This window comes from Diaphorina citri, unplaced genomic scaffold, assembly GCF_000475195.1.
Source record: "Diaphorina citri unplaced genomic scaffold, Diaci psyllid genome assembly version 1.1 scaffold1468, whole genome shotgun sequence".
NCBI lineage: Eukaryota > Metazoa > Arthropoda > Insecta > Hemiptera > Psyllidae > Diaphorina > Diaphorina citri.
The window spans coordinates 69,493-85,197 of NW_007378894.1; the positions used below are offsets into that span (position 1 = coordinate 69,493).

General features: G+C 41.0%; 2 protein-coding genes across 2 annotated transcripts; both read left to right on the forward strand.

Moving 5' to 3' along the window:
- Positions 1-750: 750 nt before the first annotated feature.
- On the forward strand, positions 751-7,657 carry LOC103516036 (armadillo segment polarity protein; the record flags this gene model as incomplete). Its single annotated transcript, XM_026828554.1, is given in 10 exon segments — positions 751-900; positions 1,856-2,010; positions 2,779-3,080; positions 3,942-4,087; positions 4,755-4,774; positions 5,362-5,383; positions 5,704-5,860; positions 6,226-6,295; positions 6,342-6,623; positions 7,060-7,657. Coding segments are annotated over 10 exon segments (1,464 nt in total), but the record flags the coding sequence as incomplete, so codon positions are not given.
- A 2,597-nt stretch (positions 7,658-10,254) lies between these two features.
- LOC103516032 (armadillo segment polarity protein) lies at positions 10,255-15,175 on the forward strand (the record flags this gene model as incomplete). The annotated part of the gene is given in 7 exon segments (XM_026828551.1): positions 10,255-10,392; positions 10,779-10,928; positions 11,892-12,046; positions 12,629-12,930; positions 13,328-13,473; positions 13,898-14,020; positions 15,089-15,175. Coding segments are annotated over 7 exon segments (1,101 nt in total), but the record flags the coding sequence as incomplete, so codon positions are not given.
- Positions 15,176-15,705: the final 530 nt, after the last annotated feature.

Genomic DNA, 15,705 nt, shown 5'->3' on the forward strand with positions numbered 1-15,705 from the left:
CTCTCTCTCCTCAGATGGTAGCGGCTTTGGTGCATGCCATTTCCAACTCGAATGATCTGGAGACCACGAAGGGCGCAGTGGGGACTCTGCACAACCTCTCCCATCACCGGCAGGGTCTGCTGGCCATCTTCAAGAGTGGAGGCATTCCCGCACTGGTCAAACTACTCAGGTAAATAAACTTCACCTCCCCAAAGAGAAAAGGGAATTCAGCTCATCTCTAATAAAACTAAATAAATAAAAGTAAGACCCTTGTTACAGCCAGCAGCAATAACACATTGATTTTACAAGTTCCAAACAGATCATTTATCCTTTGATCACAGTTTCAGTCAAAGTCAATCAACTACAACATTTGTCTAGTGCAGGCACACCATTAAACTTTTTGTTGGATAAAACCATTAACATTAATTTTCTATTTTTTTTCTTCCTCCCAGGATGATGCAGACTTGGCAACCCGTGCCATCCCCGAGCTGATCAAACTTCTCAACGATGAAGATCAAGTGCTTATATCCTTTGATCACAGTTTCAGTCAAAGTCAATCAACTACAACATTTGTCTAGTGCAGGCACGCCATTAAACTTTTTGTAGGATAAAACCATTAACATTAATTTTCTTCTTTTTTTCTTCCTCCCAGGATGATGCAGACTTGGCAACCCGTGCCATCCCCGAGCTGATCAAACTTCTCAACGATGAAGATCAAGTGGAGGATAAAACCATTAACATTAATTTTCTTTTTTTTTTTCTTCCTCCCAGGATGATGCAGACTTGGCAACCCGTGCCATCCCCGAGCTGATCAAACTTCTCAACGATGAAGATCAAGTGGTCGTCTCGCAAGCTGCCATGATGGTCCATCAGTTGTCCAAAAAGGAGGCATCAAGACATGCCATCATGAATAGCCCTCAGGTGAGAATTCACCCAGAAGCTTTTTTTTTATAATTGCTTTAGAAATTTTATTGATATTTATTAAATTGTGCCAAAAGAAATAACTATTTCCTCTATTTTAGTATTAGATTTATTCTTGTTCTATTATTTTACCAATCAGCCAAGTCTAATACTGCTATAACAAAGACATCTGAAACCTGTTTCTGAAAATAACTTTACACTTGGCTTTTTACTTTACAAAATTTCCACGTCAAAGCAAACATGATTATGCTCGCGAGTTTCATTTCAAGTCCAACTCGTTTTATCAATCAAATTAATTCTAAGATAAGGCTCAGATAGAAATTGGAAAAAAGTTTCCTGATTGAGTACCTACTTACAGGATCATTTTCGAGCTTTTCATATTCTTACTCAGCAAGATTGGCCAAACCTATTCTTTTTGTAGACTGTTTTATCCTAATGTAATAATTGTGTATAGATACCTATTGTAAACACATTCTCTTGATTTATTTCCATGTCTTTTTACTTTATGAATGGATTTGTAGATGGAGGTAAGTAAATGGTAGCATATCATAATAGAATTAACTTATCTTCCTACTCTGTAGCTAGGATTGATTAGTACTGTTAGTCCCATTACGAATCAGCCGTATGACTCTTGGAACCAAGGGGATTCCAAGGAAATAATAGCATTTGTTAGGGGACATTATAGCTTTTACTCAGGCCGGCCACTCACTATCAGGTAGACCTGACAAGTCGCCTCAGGGACATATTATTGCTGCCACACACTATCAGGCGTACCTGTCGGGTCTACCTGATAGTGAATGGCCGGCGTTAGCGGTTGGAGAAAATTACAACCAAGACCCTAAGAACCTCTGTGTATCTTGTTAACTTTACTCAATGCGTTTCCCGGGACAAACCTGGAGATCACTGTTTTTGAAGGCACAGTCACCAACTCGTCCCCTTCTCTCTCTCTCCTCAGATGGTAGCGGCTTTGGTGCATGCCATTTCCAACTCGAATGATCTGGAGACCACGAAGGGCGCAGTGGGGACTCTGCACAACCTCTCCCATCACCGGCAGGGTCTGCTGGCCATCTTCAAGAGTGGAGGCATTCCCGCACTGGTCAAACTACTCAGGTAAATAAACTTCACCTCCTCAAAGAGAAAAGGGAATTCAGCTCATATCTAATAAAACTAAATAAATAAAAGTAAGACCCTTGTTACAGCCAGCAGCAATAACACATTGATTTTACAAGTTCCAAACAGATCATTGAAGTTAAGCAACGTTGTGCGTGTTAGGTATCTAGACGGGTGACCGCGTGTGGTTAAACACTTTTTACATTTCCTTATCCTATTTATTATTCATATAAAAATTGGTGGGCAATCGGTCATCAGGCTGGAGAGGTCAGTGTACGTAACTGTTTGAAACTATAGGGGTGTATTTTTCCTTTCCGAAACGGAAACGATATCCCCTCTTCAAGATGGCAGATTTCCCAAGGTATAGTAGTGACAATACCAAGCCAAAAGATTGGAAATCGTCTCAGAGTTCCCGAATGGAAAATACGACCAAAGGACTTAGTTTTCATCTCTAATAAAACTAAATAAATAAAAGTAAGACCCTTGTTACAGCCAGCAGCAATAACACATTGATTTTACACACAATAACACAGCAATAACACAAGGTATAGTAGTGACAATACCAAGCCAAAAGATTGGAAATCGTCTCAGAGTTCCCGAATGGAAAATACGACCAAAGGACTTAGTTTTGATTTTCGATGTTGCCTTACTGTCCCACTTTATTTTATTATTATTATTAATATTATTTATTTTTTCCCTCGTCTTTTTTCCTTCATAGACTCATTTCTTTAGAATTCATTTAACCCTTAATCTCCCTCTGTCCCACAGTTCCCCAGTAGAGTCGGTCCTGTTCTACGCGATCACGACCCTACACAACCTCCTCCTGCACCAGGAAGGCTCCAAGATGGCCGTACGTCTGGCCGGCGGCCTCCAGAAGATGGTTCTTCTTCTCGGCCGCAACAACGTGAAGTTTTTGGCCATCGTGACCGACTGCCTGCAGATCCTAGCGTACGGGAACCAGGAGAGCAAGCTGATTATTCTGGCCTCGCAGGGCCCGGTGGAGTTGGTCCGTATCATGCGCTCGTATGATTATGAGAAGCTCCTGTGGTGTACGAGCCGAGTGCTGAAAGGTGAGGGTTCGATTCCTGTGAAGAAAAAAAAACTTATAAAAATCTAATCTAAATCATATTTTTTTGTGAAGCTGAGGGCTTCTAATTTTTGTCAATATCACATCATTACTAAGAGCCTTCTTTACTATTTCTAACCTATCTATATTTTTTTTTACTCTGGTAATGCCGCCACTGGTCGCTGCTCTATTAAAGTAGCTACTCAATTGTCCTCACCACGAGCCGAGTGCTGAAAGGTGAGGGTTCGATTCCTGTGAAGAAAAAAAAAAAAACTTATAAAAATCTAATCTAAATCATATTTTTTTTTTTGTGTGAAGGTGAGGGCTTCTAATCTTTGTCAATATCACATCATTACTAAGAGCCTTCTTTACTATTTCTAACCTACCTATATTTTTTCTTTTTACTCTGGTAATGCCGCGACTGGTTGCTACTCGATTAAAGTAGCTACTCAATTGTCCTCACGAGACTGAGTGCACCAAGCACTCCAAGCACAGAGCCAAAAAAACAATTCGAACAGGTAGGTACATAAATATTGATTTTCCTTAACCAAGATCGAAAAATTCCCGGAGGGACGGGGCCAAAAAACAATTCGAACCCAGGACCTCCGGAGTCTAAGCCTAGTGTGATACCCACTCGGCCCCGGAGGAAAAAAAAAATCAGTTAACGTGATGATTTCATTATTAATTTCCTTCTTTCCCATTCTCACTTCCAGTTCTGAGTGTATGTTCATCCAACCAATTCGAACCCAGGACCTCCGGAGTCTAAGCCTAGTGTGATACCCACTCGGCCCCGGAGGTGAAAAAAAAAATCAGTTAAAGTGATGATTTCATTATTAATTTCCTTCTTTCCCATTCTCACTTCCAGTTCTGAGTGTATGTTCATCCAACAAGCCCGCCATCGTAGAGGCTGGTGGTATGCAAGCCCTAGCCATGCATCTGGGACACCCCAGTCAACGTCTGGTACAGAACTGTCTCTGGACTCTGCGTAACTTATCCGATGCTGGCACCAAGGTATTTTTATTTCTTTATCACCAAAATATAATACTAATATCTAGCTCACCTAAAACCTTCATAGTAGTAACTTACTGCTAGTAACCCTTTACTCCTTTATCACCAAAATATAATACTAATATCTAGCTCACCTAAAACCTTCATAGTAGTAACTTACTGCTAGTAACCCTTTACTCCCTTACATACTCTTACGCTCGTAGTCTGTCAGCTGCGATAGCACGTTTACAAATGATACGATTCCTTTTCTACATGAGTAAAAAGCAGAGAGTGTGAGGCTCACCTCTGTGGCTGAGTAAAAGCACTGACTCTCAACCTGGAGGTACTGGGTTCAAATCCCGGCCAGGACGGAAATTTTAGTAGTCTGTCAGCTGCGATAGCACGTATACAAATGATACGATTCCTTTTCTGCATGAGTAAAAAGCAGAGCGTGTGAGGCTCACCTCTGTGGCTGAGTAAAAGCACTGACTCTCAACCTGGAGGTACTGGGTTCAAATCCCGGCCAGGACGGAAATTTTCCAACCAAACTTTTCCGTTCTTTGATGAGCATGGATGTAAAAGAAAGTGCCTTGAAGTAATGCGTAAGCGGTGTCGAAGGTACATTTTTTTTTCCAAGTGTGAAGTTCTTGGTGAAATGGGTGACTTATCTCTGGTTTATGTTTCTCCTTAGGTGGACGGTCTCGAGTCTCTGCGATGATGATGATGATGATAATGATAATGATAAAATAAACTAAAGCTCGGGCTAGGGGAATTAAAGACCTGCTTAGTCTGGCTGGGGGACGTTAAACAGTAAGTAGACTATCTTAGTCTCGCTGGGGGACTTTAAACAGGGAGTATGCCAGCCTGAAATTTCCCTAGCTAAAGACATAGCAAAGGTTGAGTGCGAAGGACATCCACTTTCATTCTGCCATCACCATTCGCCCACAGCTGAAGCCGCTACAACAACAACCAGGGTATCCACTCGTAAAGAAATTTTAGCCAAAACCAAATGTCAGCTCAAAAGCAATCACCCTAGCTAGGGCTGATTGAGAGGCTGACGAACAACTCCGACCCCGTCTAAACACAGGAAATGGCGAGGAAAAAGAAGAAGAGTCTTGTTTCTCAATTTAAAACTGGGTATAAATTGAATTATTTATACTTGTGTTTATTTTCTCCCGCTAGGTGTCGCTGCTGTTCAACGGGGAAAAGGCGAGGAAAAAGAAGAAGACTCTTGTTTCTCAATTTAAAACTGGGTATAAATTGAATTATTTATACTTGTGTTTATTTTCTCCCGCTAGGTGTCGCTGCTGTTCAACGCCAGCCTGAAATTTCCCTTGCTAAAGACATAGCAAAGGTTGAGTACGAAGGACATCCACTTTCATTCTGCCATCACCATTCGCCTACAGCTGAAGCCGCTACAACAACAACCAGGGCATCCACTCGTAAAGGAATTGTAGCCAAAACCAAATGTCAGCTCAAAAGCAATCACCCTAGCTAGGGCTGATTGAGAGGCTGACGAACAACTCCGACCCCGTCTAAACACGGGAAATGGCGAGGAAAAAGAAGAAAACTCTTGTTTCTCAATTTAAAACTGGGTATAAATTGAATTATTTATACTTGTGTTTATTTTCTCCCGCTAGGTGTCGCTGCTGTTCAACGAGATTGAGAATATTCAGCGAGTAGCGGCAGGTCTGCTGTGTGAGTTGGCGCAAGATAAGGAAGGCGCTGAAACTATCGAAGCGGAAGGCGCTACCGCTCCGCTCACCGACCTGTTGCATTCGCGCAACGAAGGCGTCGGTAAGTTATGATTACCATTATTATTAAAATAATGATTAGAATAGAAAGTAAAAAATTTGGATCGAGGAAGCTGTAACAGCTAAGGTCTAATCGTCCCGAAAGCGAAGAGAGAAAGACAGGATTAGGTGAAAGCCAGCCTTTCTAAGAACGAATCTTATCCGTTCAGGATAAAAATCCGCCCCGGGTGGGAATCGAACCCTCGGCCTAGCGCTTACAAGAACAAGACAGACGCGCTACCAACCAAGCTAACTAAGCTGGCTGGGTATAAGTTTGCTAGGTCTAGATAGGGAATTTTGTAACATCGTTAGTAAAGAGCAAGAACCCGTTTGATGGTGTATAAATAAATAATTCATTTTGTTCCGCAGCTACGTACGCTGCGGCAGTTTTGTTCCGCATGTCCGAGGATAAGCCGCACGACTACAAGAAGCAATCAAGGTAAGACTGCCCCTAGAAACTACAACCAAGGTAAGACTTCCCCTAGAAACTACAACCAAGGTAAGACTGCCCCTAGAAACTACAACCAAGGTAAGACTGCCCCTAGAAACTACAACCAAGGTAAGACTGCCCCTAGAAACTACAACCAAGGTAAGACTGCCCCTAGAAACTCAACCAAGGTAAGACTGCCCCTAGAAACTACAACCAAGGTAAGACTGCCCCTAGAAACTACAACCAAGGTAAGACTGACCCTAGAAACTACAACCAAGGTAAGACTGCCCCTAGAAACTACAACCAAGGTGAGACTGCCCCTAGAAACTCACCCAAGGTAAGACTGCCCCTAGAAACTACAACCAAGGTAAGACTGCCCCTAGAAACTCAACCAAGGTAAGACTGCCCCTTAGAAACTACTAAAAGTAGGTACGTATCCAATCCCCCCCCCCTGAAAATTTCCCCTCTTCTCGCTTCCAGGCTACGACACCCTCCCCTTACAATCAAGGTAAGAGATAAAGAGAGGTTGGCCCAGTGATAACGCGCTGGCTTGTCATGCAAAAAATCCCGGTTTCGATTCCCAGGTACAACTTTTTTTTTATCCTCCATGATGGAATGGGTATCGGGTTCGATTCCCAGAATAAAAACGGGACAAGCAGTAAAAAAAAAAAAAATAATAATAATAACGTACCCAAATTCACTTATTAATTATAATTAGTTCAAATAAAAGTAGGTACGTATCCAATCCCCCCCCCCTGAAAATTTCCCCTCTTCTCGCTTCCAGGCTACGACACCCTCCCCTCGCTCGAAGGTCTGGACCTGGAGTCCAACTACGGGGGCGAGCTCGACTTCAACCCCCTGGGTGGTGCACCCCTCCCCCAGCCCCCCCAGAGTAACGACCAGGTAGCTGCCTGGTACGACACGGACTTGTAGACGGGCGGGAGATCCCTTCCCCCGCCGCGCACTGGGAAGAAGAATAACAGCCTCGCGCGGGAAACGTTCTTCCCGGGGCGAAAGAATTTTCCTCTCTTAGGGGAAATTTTTTTTAGCCTCAGGCGGGAGATCGCTTCCCCCGCCGTGAAAGATTTTTTTTTCCTCGTAGGGAATAGCCTTGCGCGAGAGAGGACTTCCATCCCGCCAAAGATTTCTTACGTACTATCGAGTAGCCTCGGGTGCGAGAAATGGTTTCCCTCCCGCCAAAGATTTCTTACATTCTATCGATTAGCCTCGGGTGCGAGAAATGGTTTCCATCCCGCCAAAGATATTTCTTACGTAATTTGTAATTTATTTGCATCAATAAAAAATAATAACAGTGGTAATACAATATGATAAATAACTTAAACTATGAAACGTACTATCGAATAGCCTCGCGCGAGAAATGGTTTCCCTCCCGCCAAAGATTTCTTACATTCTATCGATTAGCCTCGGGTGCGAGAAATGGTTTCCATCCCGCCAAAGAGATTTGCCAAGTTAGTTGTTCTACAACGTCTCCAAATAATAGTCAACTCTAGTCAGTACCCGGTCAATAATAACCGCCAAAGACTTCTTACGTACTATCGAGTAGCCTCGCCCGAGAGACGGTTTCCATCCCGCCAACGCGTTTTCGTTTTCACCATCGAGGATCTCCAACTAATTCCGTGCGGCCCGCAAATTTTGCAATGTGTAGCAATTCTATTTTAGTTCAATATAAGTCCTAATTTATTTCTTACTATTTAAGAAAACATTTTTTAGACTCCATCCCCCTTTTTGACTCATTTTTATCGTTCATTATTTTTGTGTGTACATATTTGAATTTATCCCGCCATTTTTATTTTATTTTATACATTTTATTCTGGTTTCTAACCTCCCATTTATATCTGGTAGATGAAATTTGTACGGTCGTGCAAATTTGTGACCCGTTTCTTTCACTTTTTACACCATGCGCAGAAAATATTGGCATAAAATATGGGACAGAGTCGTTCTTGGAACAAGCCACATCTGTGTGATGTAAATGGGTCTAGAAGTAAAATTATTATTTCGAACAATATACACTATTTAGTTTTTCCCCCCCCCAATAGGTGTAGGCTGAGTTGGGGTAATTTTGAGACAGCATTTTTTTCGGTGCATTTTTTTTTTTTTTTTTTTTTTTGTAAAATATGGGACAGAGTCGTTCTTGGAACAAGCCACATCTGTGTGATGTAAATGGGTCTAGAAGTTATTGTCGTTTTCGCGTTTTATTTCTCGGTAAAATTATTATTTCGAACAATATACACTATTTAGTTTTTTCCCCCCCAATAGGTGTAGGCTGAGTTGGGGTAATTTTGAGACAGCATTTTTTTCGGTGCATTTTTTTTTTTTTAAAGATAAGGTTAACCTTAAAGTTAAGGTTTAAAAAGAACATTCGCCAAAGAATCGAACGTAACATCAAAAACACAGAAACCTCTTCTATTACATAAAAACTGAATTTATATAAATTTAAGCGTATACCTAAGTTTTAAATGGTTAGTTCTTAGTTCTAAGATTTAACTGTACTTCTTATTTGCTAGGAATTATTGTAATCGTACTATTTGAATTATTTGACTTACTATATTATTCGATTTAAAAAAAAATATATTTAAAGATTAAGAAACATTCCAAAAAATTATGAATTATTTGGTGTTTTTATTTTGAGTACCTAAAAAAAATAAATTAAGTAAGAGGTAACTGTAACTGCTAAGGTCTTATCGTCCCAAAGCGAAGAGAGAAGGAAGGCAGGATAGGAGAATGCCAACCATTCCGAGAATGGACCTTATCTGTTTGGCAAAAAGTTCGCCCCGGGCGGGAATCCAACCCGCGACCTAGGTCTTAGAAGGCAGACGCGCTACAAGCTAATGTCTTCGAAATGTTCAGTCAAGAAAAAGTAACTCGAATTATAAACGAAATATTTGAATAATTCAAAGAAATCAAAAGTCGAAGCTTGCCAGCCTAGTTAGCTTAGTTGGTAGTGCGTCTGCCTTGTAAGCGCTAGGCCGCGGGTTCGATTAAGAAAAAGTGACTCGAATTATAAACGAAATATTTGAATAATTCAAATTCAAAGGAATAAAAAGTCGAAGCTTGCCAGCCTAGTTAGCTTAGTTGGTAGTGCGTCTGCCTTGTAAGCGCTAGGCCGCGGGTTCGATTTGTAGATTAAGCGCTTGTAAGCGCTAGGCCGCGGGTTCGATTCCCGCCCGGGGCGGATTTTATTCTGATGGGATAATATTCGTTCTCGGAACGGCTGGGTTTCTCCTATCCTGTCTTCCTTCTCTCTTCGATTTCGGGACGATAAGACCATAGCAGTTACAGTTCCCTCTGTCAAACCTCTTCAAAAAAAAAGGAATCATAAGTCGAAGCTTGGAAATTGTCATTTTTTTATTTTTATTTTTTTAAATTAAGCAAGTTCTATAGTAATAACTAAGCATTGTACAATATTAAACCCATAAAATAAACGAGACCTTGTTTAGACTGCTGGGGTAAAGGGACTTTAGTCTCATTCGAGCAGGATAAACAAGGTATATTCTATTCAAGATTTGCCAAGTTAGTTGTTCTACAACGTCTCCAAATAATAGTATTAATAGTCAACTCTAGTCAGTACCCGGTCAATAATAATCAGAGTCAATGTGAGTCATACATGAGGTCATTTGAGGTCTCCTTTTTTTTTCTTCTTCAAAAATAATCATCTCAGACTGGTTTTCCGGCGATTTTTTTCTTCAATTCCCATCTTTAATTGAATTTAGTCCGCTGCCAAGATTGGCAAGTATTTATTAAATGGAAACAATCATTTCTTCTCCGGGAAACAAAAGAGACAAAAGAAAAACATAATATTCTCTTGGAATGCAAATTGATTTCTAAAAATATGTAATGGAAGGACGAAGGTATGCACCTCTTCCATGAGATTCCTGAGAGAGATACTTATACAGGGTGTCCACAAGATCTTCAAAATACACAAGATAAATATACATAGAGGGTGTTTAATGTTCCCGGAAACTTTGGAAGAAGGCATTGAGATTCCATCGACTCAGTTTGACACAGCACAGCCTACTGCTGTGCAGCGATTGACAGAGCCGAGTCAAATGCTGAAACATGCTGTGGTCAATTTGATCAACTATCAGGTAAGATAACCACTTTTTTTTACCAGCCTACAAGCTTCACAAGTTATTTAAGCCTTAGTCTATTCAGGTTCATGTTGAAATTTTACTGCCTGCTCAGAAGTCAACAAATATTTTGATATTATCCTATGTAGATACCTATTTGGGCCCAAAATCTTTAATTTAGCAGGGTCTCCATTCAGGTTGATCAGTGTCAATCAACTTTGCACTGAAGCCCTTCCACACTAATACTTGAATTTTTCTTTTCTTCCCACCTACTTATATCCTTTGATCACAGTTTCAGTCAAAGTCAATCAACTACAACATTTGTCTAGTGCAGGCACACCATTAAACTTTTTGTAGGATAAAACCATTAACATTAATTTTCTTTTTTTTTTTCTTCCTCCCAGGATGATGCAGACTTGGCAACCCGTGCCATCCCCGAGCTGATCAAACTTCTCAACGATGAAGATCAAGTGGTCGTCTCGCAAGCTGCCATGATGGTCCATCAGTTGTCCAAAAAGGAGGCATCAAGACATGCCATCATGAATAGCCCTCAGGTGAGAATTTACCCAGAAGCTTTTTTTTTATAATTGCTTTAGAAATAACTTTTATTTATTGATATTTATTAAATTGTGCCAAAAGAAATAACTATTTCCTCTATTTTAGTATTAGATTTATTCTTGTTCTATTATTTTACCAATCAGCCAAGTCTAATACTGCTATAACAAAGACATCTGAAACCTGTTTCTGAAAATAACTTTACACTTGGCTTTTTACTTTACAAAATTTCCATGTCAAAGCAAACATGATTATGCTCGCGAGTTTCATTTTAAGTCCAACTCGTTTTATCAATCAAATTAATTCTAAGATAAGGCTCAGATAGAAATTGGAAAAAAGTTTCCTGATTGAGTACCTACTTACAGGATCATTTTCGAGCTTTTCATATTCTTACTCAGCAAGATTGGCCAAACCTATTCTTTTTGTAGACTGTTTTATCCTAATGTAATAATTGTGTATAGATACCTATTGTAAACACATTCTCTTGATTTATTTCCATGTCTTTTTACTTTATGAATGGATTTGTAGATGGAGGTAAGTAAATGGTAGCATATCATAATAGAATTAACTTATCTTCCTACTCTGTAGCTAGGATTGATTAGTACTGTTAGTCCCATTACGAATCAGCCGTATGACTCTTGGAACCAAGGGGATTCCAAGGAAATAATAGCATTTGTTAGGGGACATTATAGCTTTTACTCAGGCCGGCCACTCACTATCAGGTAGACCTGACAAGTCGCCTCAGGGACATATTATTGCTGCCACACACTATCAGGCGTACCTGTCGGGTCTACCTGATAGTGAATGGCCGGCGTTAGCGGTTGGAGAAAATTACAACCAAGACCCTAAGAACCTCTGTGTATCTTGTTAACTTTACTCAATGCGTTTCCCGGGACAAACCTGGAGATCACTGTTTTTGAAGGCACAGTCACCAACTCGTCCCCTTCTCTCTCTCTCCTCAGATGGTAGCGGCTTTGGTGCATGCCATTTCCAACTCGAATGATCTGGAGACCACGAAGGGCGCAGTGGGGACTCTGCACAACCTCTCCCATCACCGGCAGGGTCTGCTGGCCATCTTCAAGAGTGGAGGCATTCCCGCACTGGTCAAACTACTCAGGTAAATAAACTTCACCTCCTCAAAGAGAAAAGGGAATTCAGCTCATATCTAATAAAACTAAATAAATAAAAGTAAGACCCTTGTTACAGCCAGCAGCAATAACACATTGATTTTACAAGTTCCAAACAGATCATTGAAGTTAAGCAACGTTGTGCGTGTTAGGTATCTAGACGGGTGACCGCGTGTGGTTAAACACTTTTTACATTTCCTTATCCTATTTATTATTCAGGTAAAAATTGGTGGGCAATCGGTCATCAGGCTGGAGAGGTCAGTGTACGTAACTGGTTGAAACTATAGGTGTATTTTTCCTTTCCGAAACGGAAACGATATCCCCTCTTCAAGATGGCAGATTTCCCAAGGTATAGTAGTGACAATACCAAGCCAAAAGATTGGAAATCGTCTCAGAGTTCCCGAATGGAAAATACGACCAAAGGACTTAGTTTTGATTTTCGATGTTGCCTTACTGTCCCACTTTATTTTATTATTATTATTAATATTATTTATTTTTTCCCTCGTCTTTTTTCCTTCATAGACTCATTTCTTTAGAATTCATTTAACCCTTAATCTCCCTCTGTCCCACAGTTCCCCAGTAGAGTCGGTCCTGTTCTACGCGATCACGACCCTACACAACCTCCTCCTGCACCAGGAAGGCTCCAAGATGGCCGTACGTCTGGCCGGCGGCCTCCAGAAGATGGTTCTTCTTCTCGGCCGCAACAACGTGAAGTTTTTGGCCATCGTGACCGACTGCCTGCAGATCCTAGCGTACGGGAACCAGGAGAGCAAGCTGATTATTCTGGCCTCGCAGGGCCCGGTGGAGTTGGTCCGTATCATGCGCTCGTATGATTATGAGAAGCTCCTGTGGTGCACGAGCCGAGTGCTGAAAGGTGAGGGTTCGATTCCTGTGAAGAAAAAAAAAAAAACTTATAAAAATCTAATCTAAATCATATTTTTTTTTTTGTGTGAAGGTGAGGGCTTCTAATCTTTGTCAATATCACATCATTACTAAGAGCCTTCTTTACTATTTCTAACCTACCTATATTTTTTCTTTTTACTCTGGTAATGCCGCGACTGGTTGCTACTCGATTAAAGTAGCTACTCAATTGTCCTCACGAGACTGAGTGCACCAAGCACTCCAAGCACAGAGCCAAAAAAACAATTCGAACCCAGGACCTCCGGAGTCTAAGCCTAGTGTGATACCCACTCGGCCCCGGAGGTGAAAAAAAAATCAGTTAACGTGATGATTTCATTATTAATTTCCTTCTTTCCCATTCTCACTTCCAGTTCTGAGTGTATGTTCATCCAACAAGCCCGCCATCGTAGAGGCTGGTGGTATGCAAGCCCTAGCCATGCATCTGGGACACCCCAGTCAACGTCTGGTACAGAACTGTCTCTGGACTCTGCGTAACTTATCCGATGCTGGCACCAAGGTATTTTTATTTCTTTATCACCAAAATATAATACTAATATCTAGCTCACCTAAAACCTTCATAGTAGTAACTTACTGCTAGTAACCCTTTACTCCCTTACATACTCTTACGCTCGTAGTCTGTCAGCTGCGATAGCACGTTTACAAATGATACGATTCCTTTTCTACATGAGTAAAAAGCAGAGAGTGTGAGGCTCACCTCTGTGGCTGAGTAAAAGCACTGACTCTCAACCTGGAGGTACTGGGTTCAAATCCCGGCCAGGACGGAAATTTTCCAACCAAACTTTTCCGTTCTTTGATGAGCATGGATGTAAAAGAAAGTGCCTTGAAGTAATGCGTAAGCGGTGTCGAAGGTACATTTTTTTTCCAAGTGTGAAGTTCTTGGTGAAATGGGTGACTTATCTCTGGTTTATGTTTCTCCTTAGGTGGACGGTCTCGAGTCTCTGCTCCAGTCCTTGGTTCAACTCCTGGCATCCCAGGATATCAACGTCATCACCTGTGCTGCTGGCGTTCTCTCCAACTTGACCTGCAATAATCAACGCAATAAAGTGAGCTAACAATTTCATCTTCTTTGTTCCTTCTTTGACCGAACGATAGTGAGGTCTATGTTTTAACTCGACCAAAGGATATCAACGTCATCACCTGTGCTGCTGGCGTTCTCTCCAACTTGACCTGCAATAATCAACGCAATAAAGTGAGCTAACAATTTCACCTTCTTTGTTCCTTCTTTGACCGAACGATAGTGAGGTCTATGTTTTAACTCGACCATACGTCATCACCTGTGCTGCTGGCGTTCTCTCCAACTTGACCTGCAATAATCAACGCAATAAAGTGAGCTAACAATTTCATCTTCTTTGACCGAACGAGAGTGAGGTTTATGTTTTAACTCGACCATTTTGCATTTGGTTTAGATGTTTGTTCGAATGTCTTTCCGCTACAACTCCCGATTGCCTGGTCTGATTTTGATGAAATTTTGGTACACATCTTCATTGAATCAAGACACGTCGATCCTTGAAATTTGGGGCCCCAAAGTCTCAGCTTAGGCAAAAGAATCTGAGTGAGGTCTAGAGTTCACAGAACCACTAGTTTTATCCCCAGAGTTCACACAGAACCAGGTCTAGAGTTCACAGAACCACTAATTTTATCCCTTTATTCCGCCATCACCATTCGGCTACAGCTGAAGCTGCTACATTATCAACAACAACAACCTATTCCTTTTACTGAGTAATGTTTTAGTATGAGTTTTAAAGTGTCAACTTGATCATTTTGCCCAGTTTGTCTGCCTGTTTTAAGAATAACTCTTGAAACAGTTTTGTCTAATTTTGATGAAATTTTGTCCAAAAATAATCAGAACTTGGACGGAATTTTCTCATGAAATTTCGGAGTCGATTGGGGTTTCGGGGCAAAAAATTGGTCTGATTTTCATGAAGACTTCAAACTTAGTTTGAAAAAAAAAAAAAAAACTGAGTTTCTATTGTTTATATCTTTCCTTTAACCTTTACCCATTTGTCAAATATACGAGACATTGTTTAGACTGCGCAGGTAAAGGGACTTAACAGTCCTATTCGGGCAGGATAAACAAGGTACGTACTTATTCTATTCCATTTTGTTTTCAGGTGACCGTGTGTCAAGTGGGTGGTGTGGAGGCTTTGGTTCAGACCATTGTCAATGCCGGAGACAGAGAGGAAATCACCGAACCCGCGGTAAGTAAATTCCCCAATAATAACTGACGCCTTTTTGGTTCTCGGAAATTTCTGCCTCGGTTTCCTCAGGCCACACACTATCAGATCTACCTGATAACTACTGTGTATGCTCATTAGGTGTCAGGCATACCTTACAGAATAGGTAACAGTTGTGTGAAAGAGATCAGATATGCAAGAATTTGCCACCCAAATCTAAAAAAAAAAGTAAGTACACTATAATTCAACCCGCCTCTTGTTTCTAGCAGAAGATGTGGAGAGGAGGAGGAATCAGCCTCTCATATCATCTTTGACTGCCGTGCGCTATCATTACTAAGACTCAGTATCCTTTCTTTCCTCTAGGTTTGTCTGTATTTATGTGTCGCATGTGTATGTATTTATGTGTCGTGTGCACCAGCGAGGTATGCTGTGTAATGAGTTATCTATGTATGTGTACTGTGTAGGTTTGCTGTGTAGTGAGTTGAGTATCTATGTGAAGTGTATAGGTTTTGCTGTGTTGAGTATGTCTGTGCAATGTGTAGGTATGCTGTGCT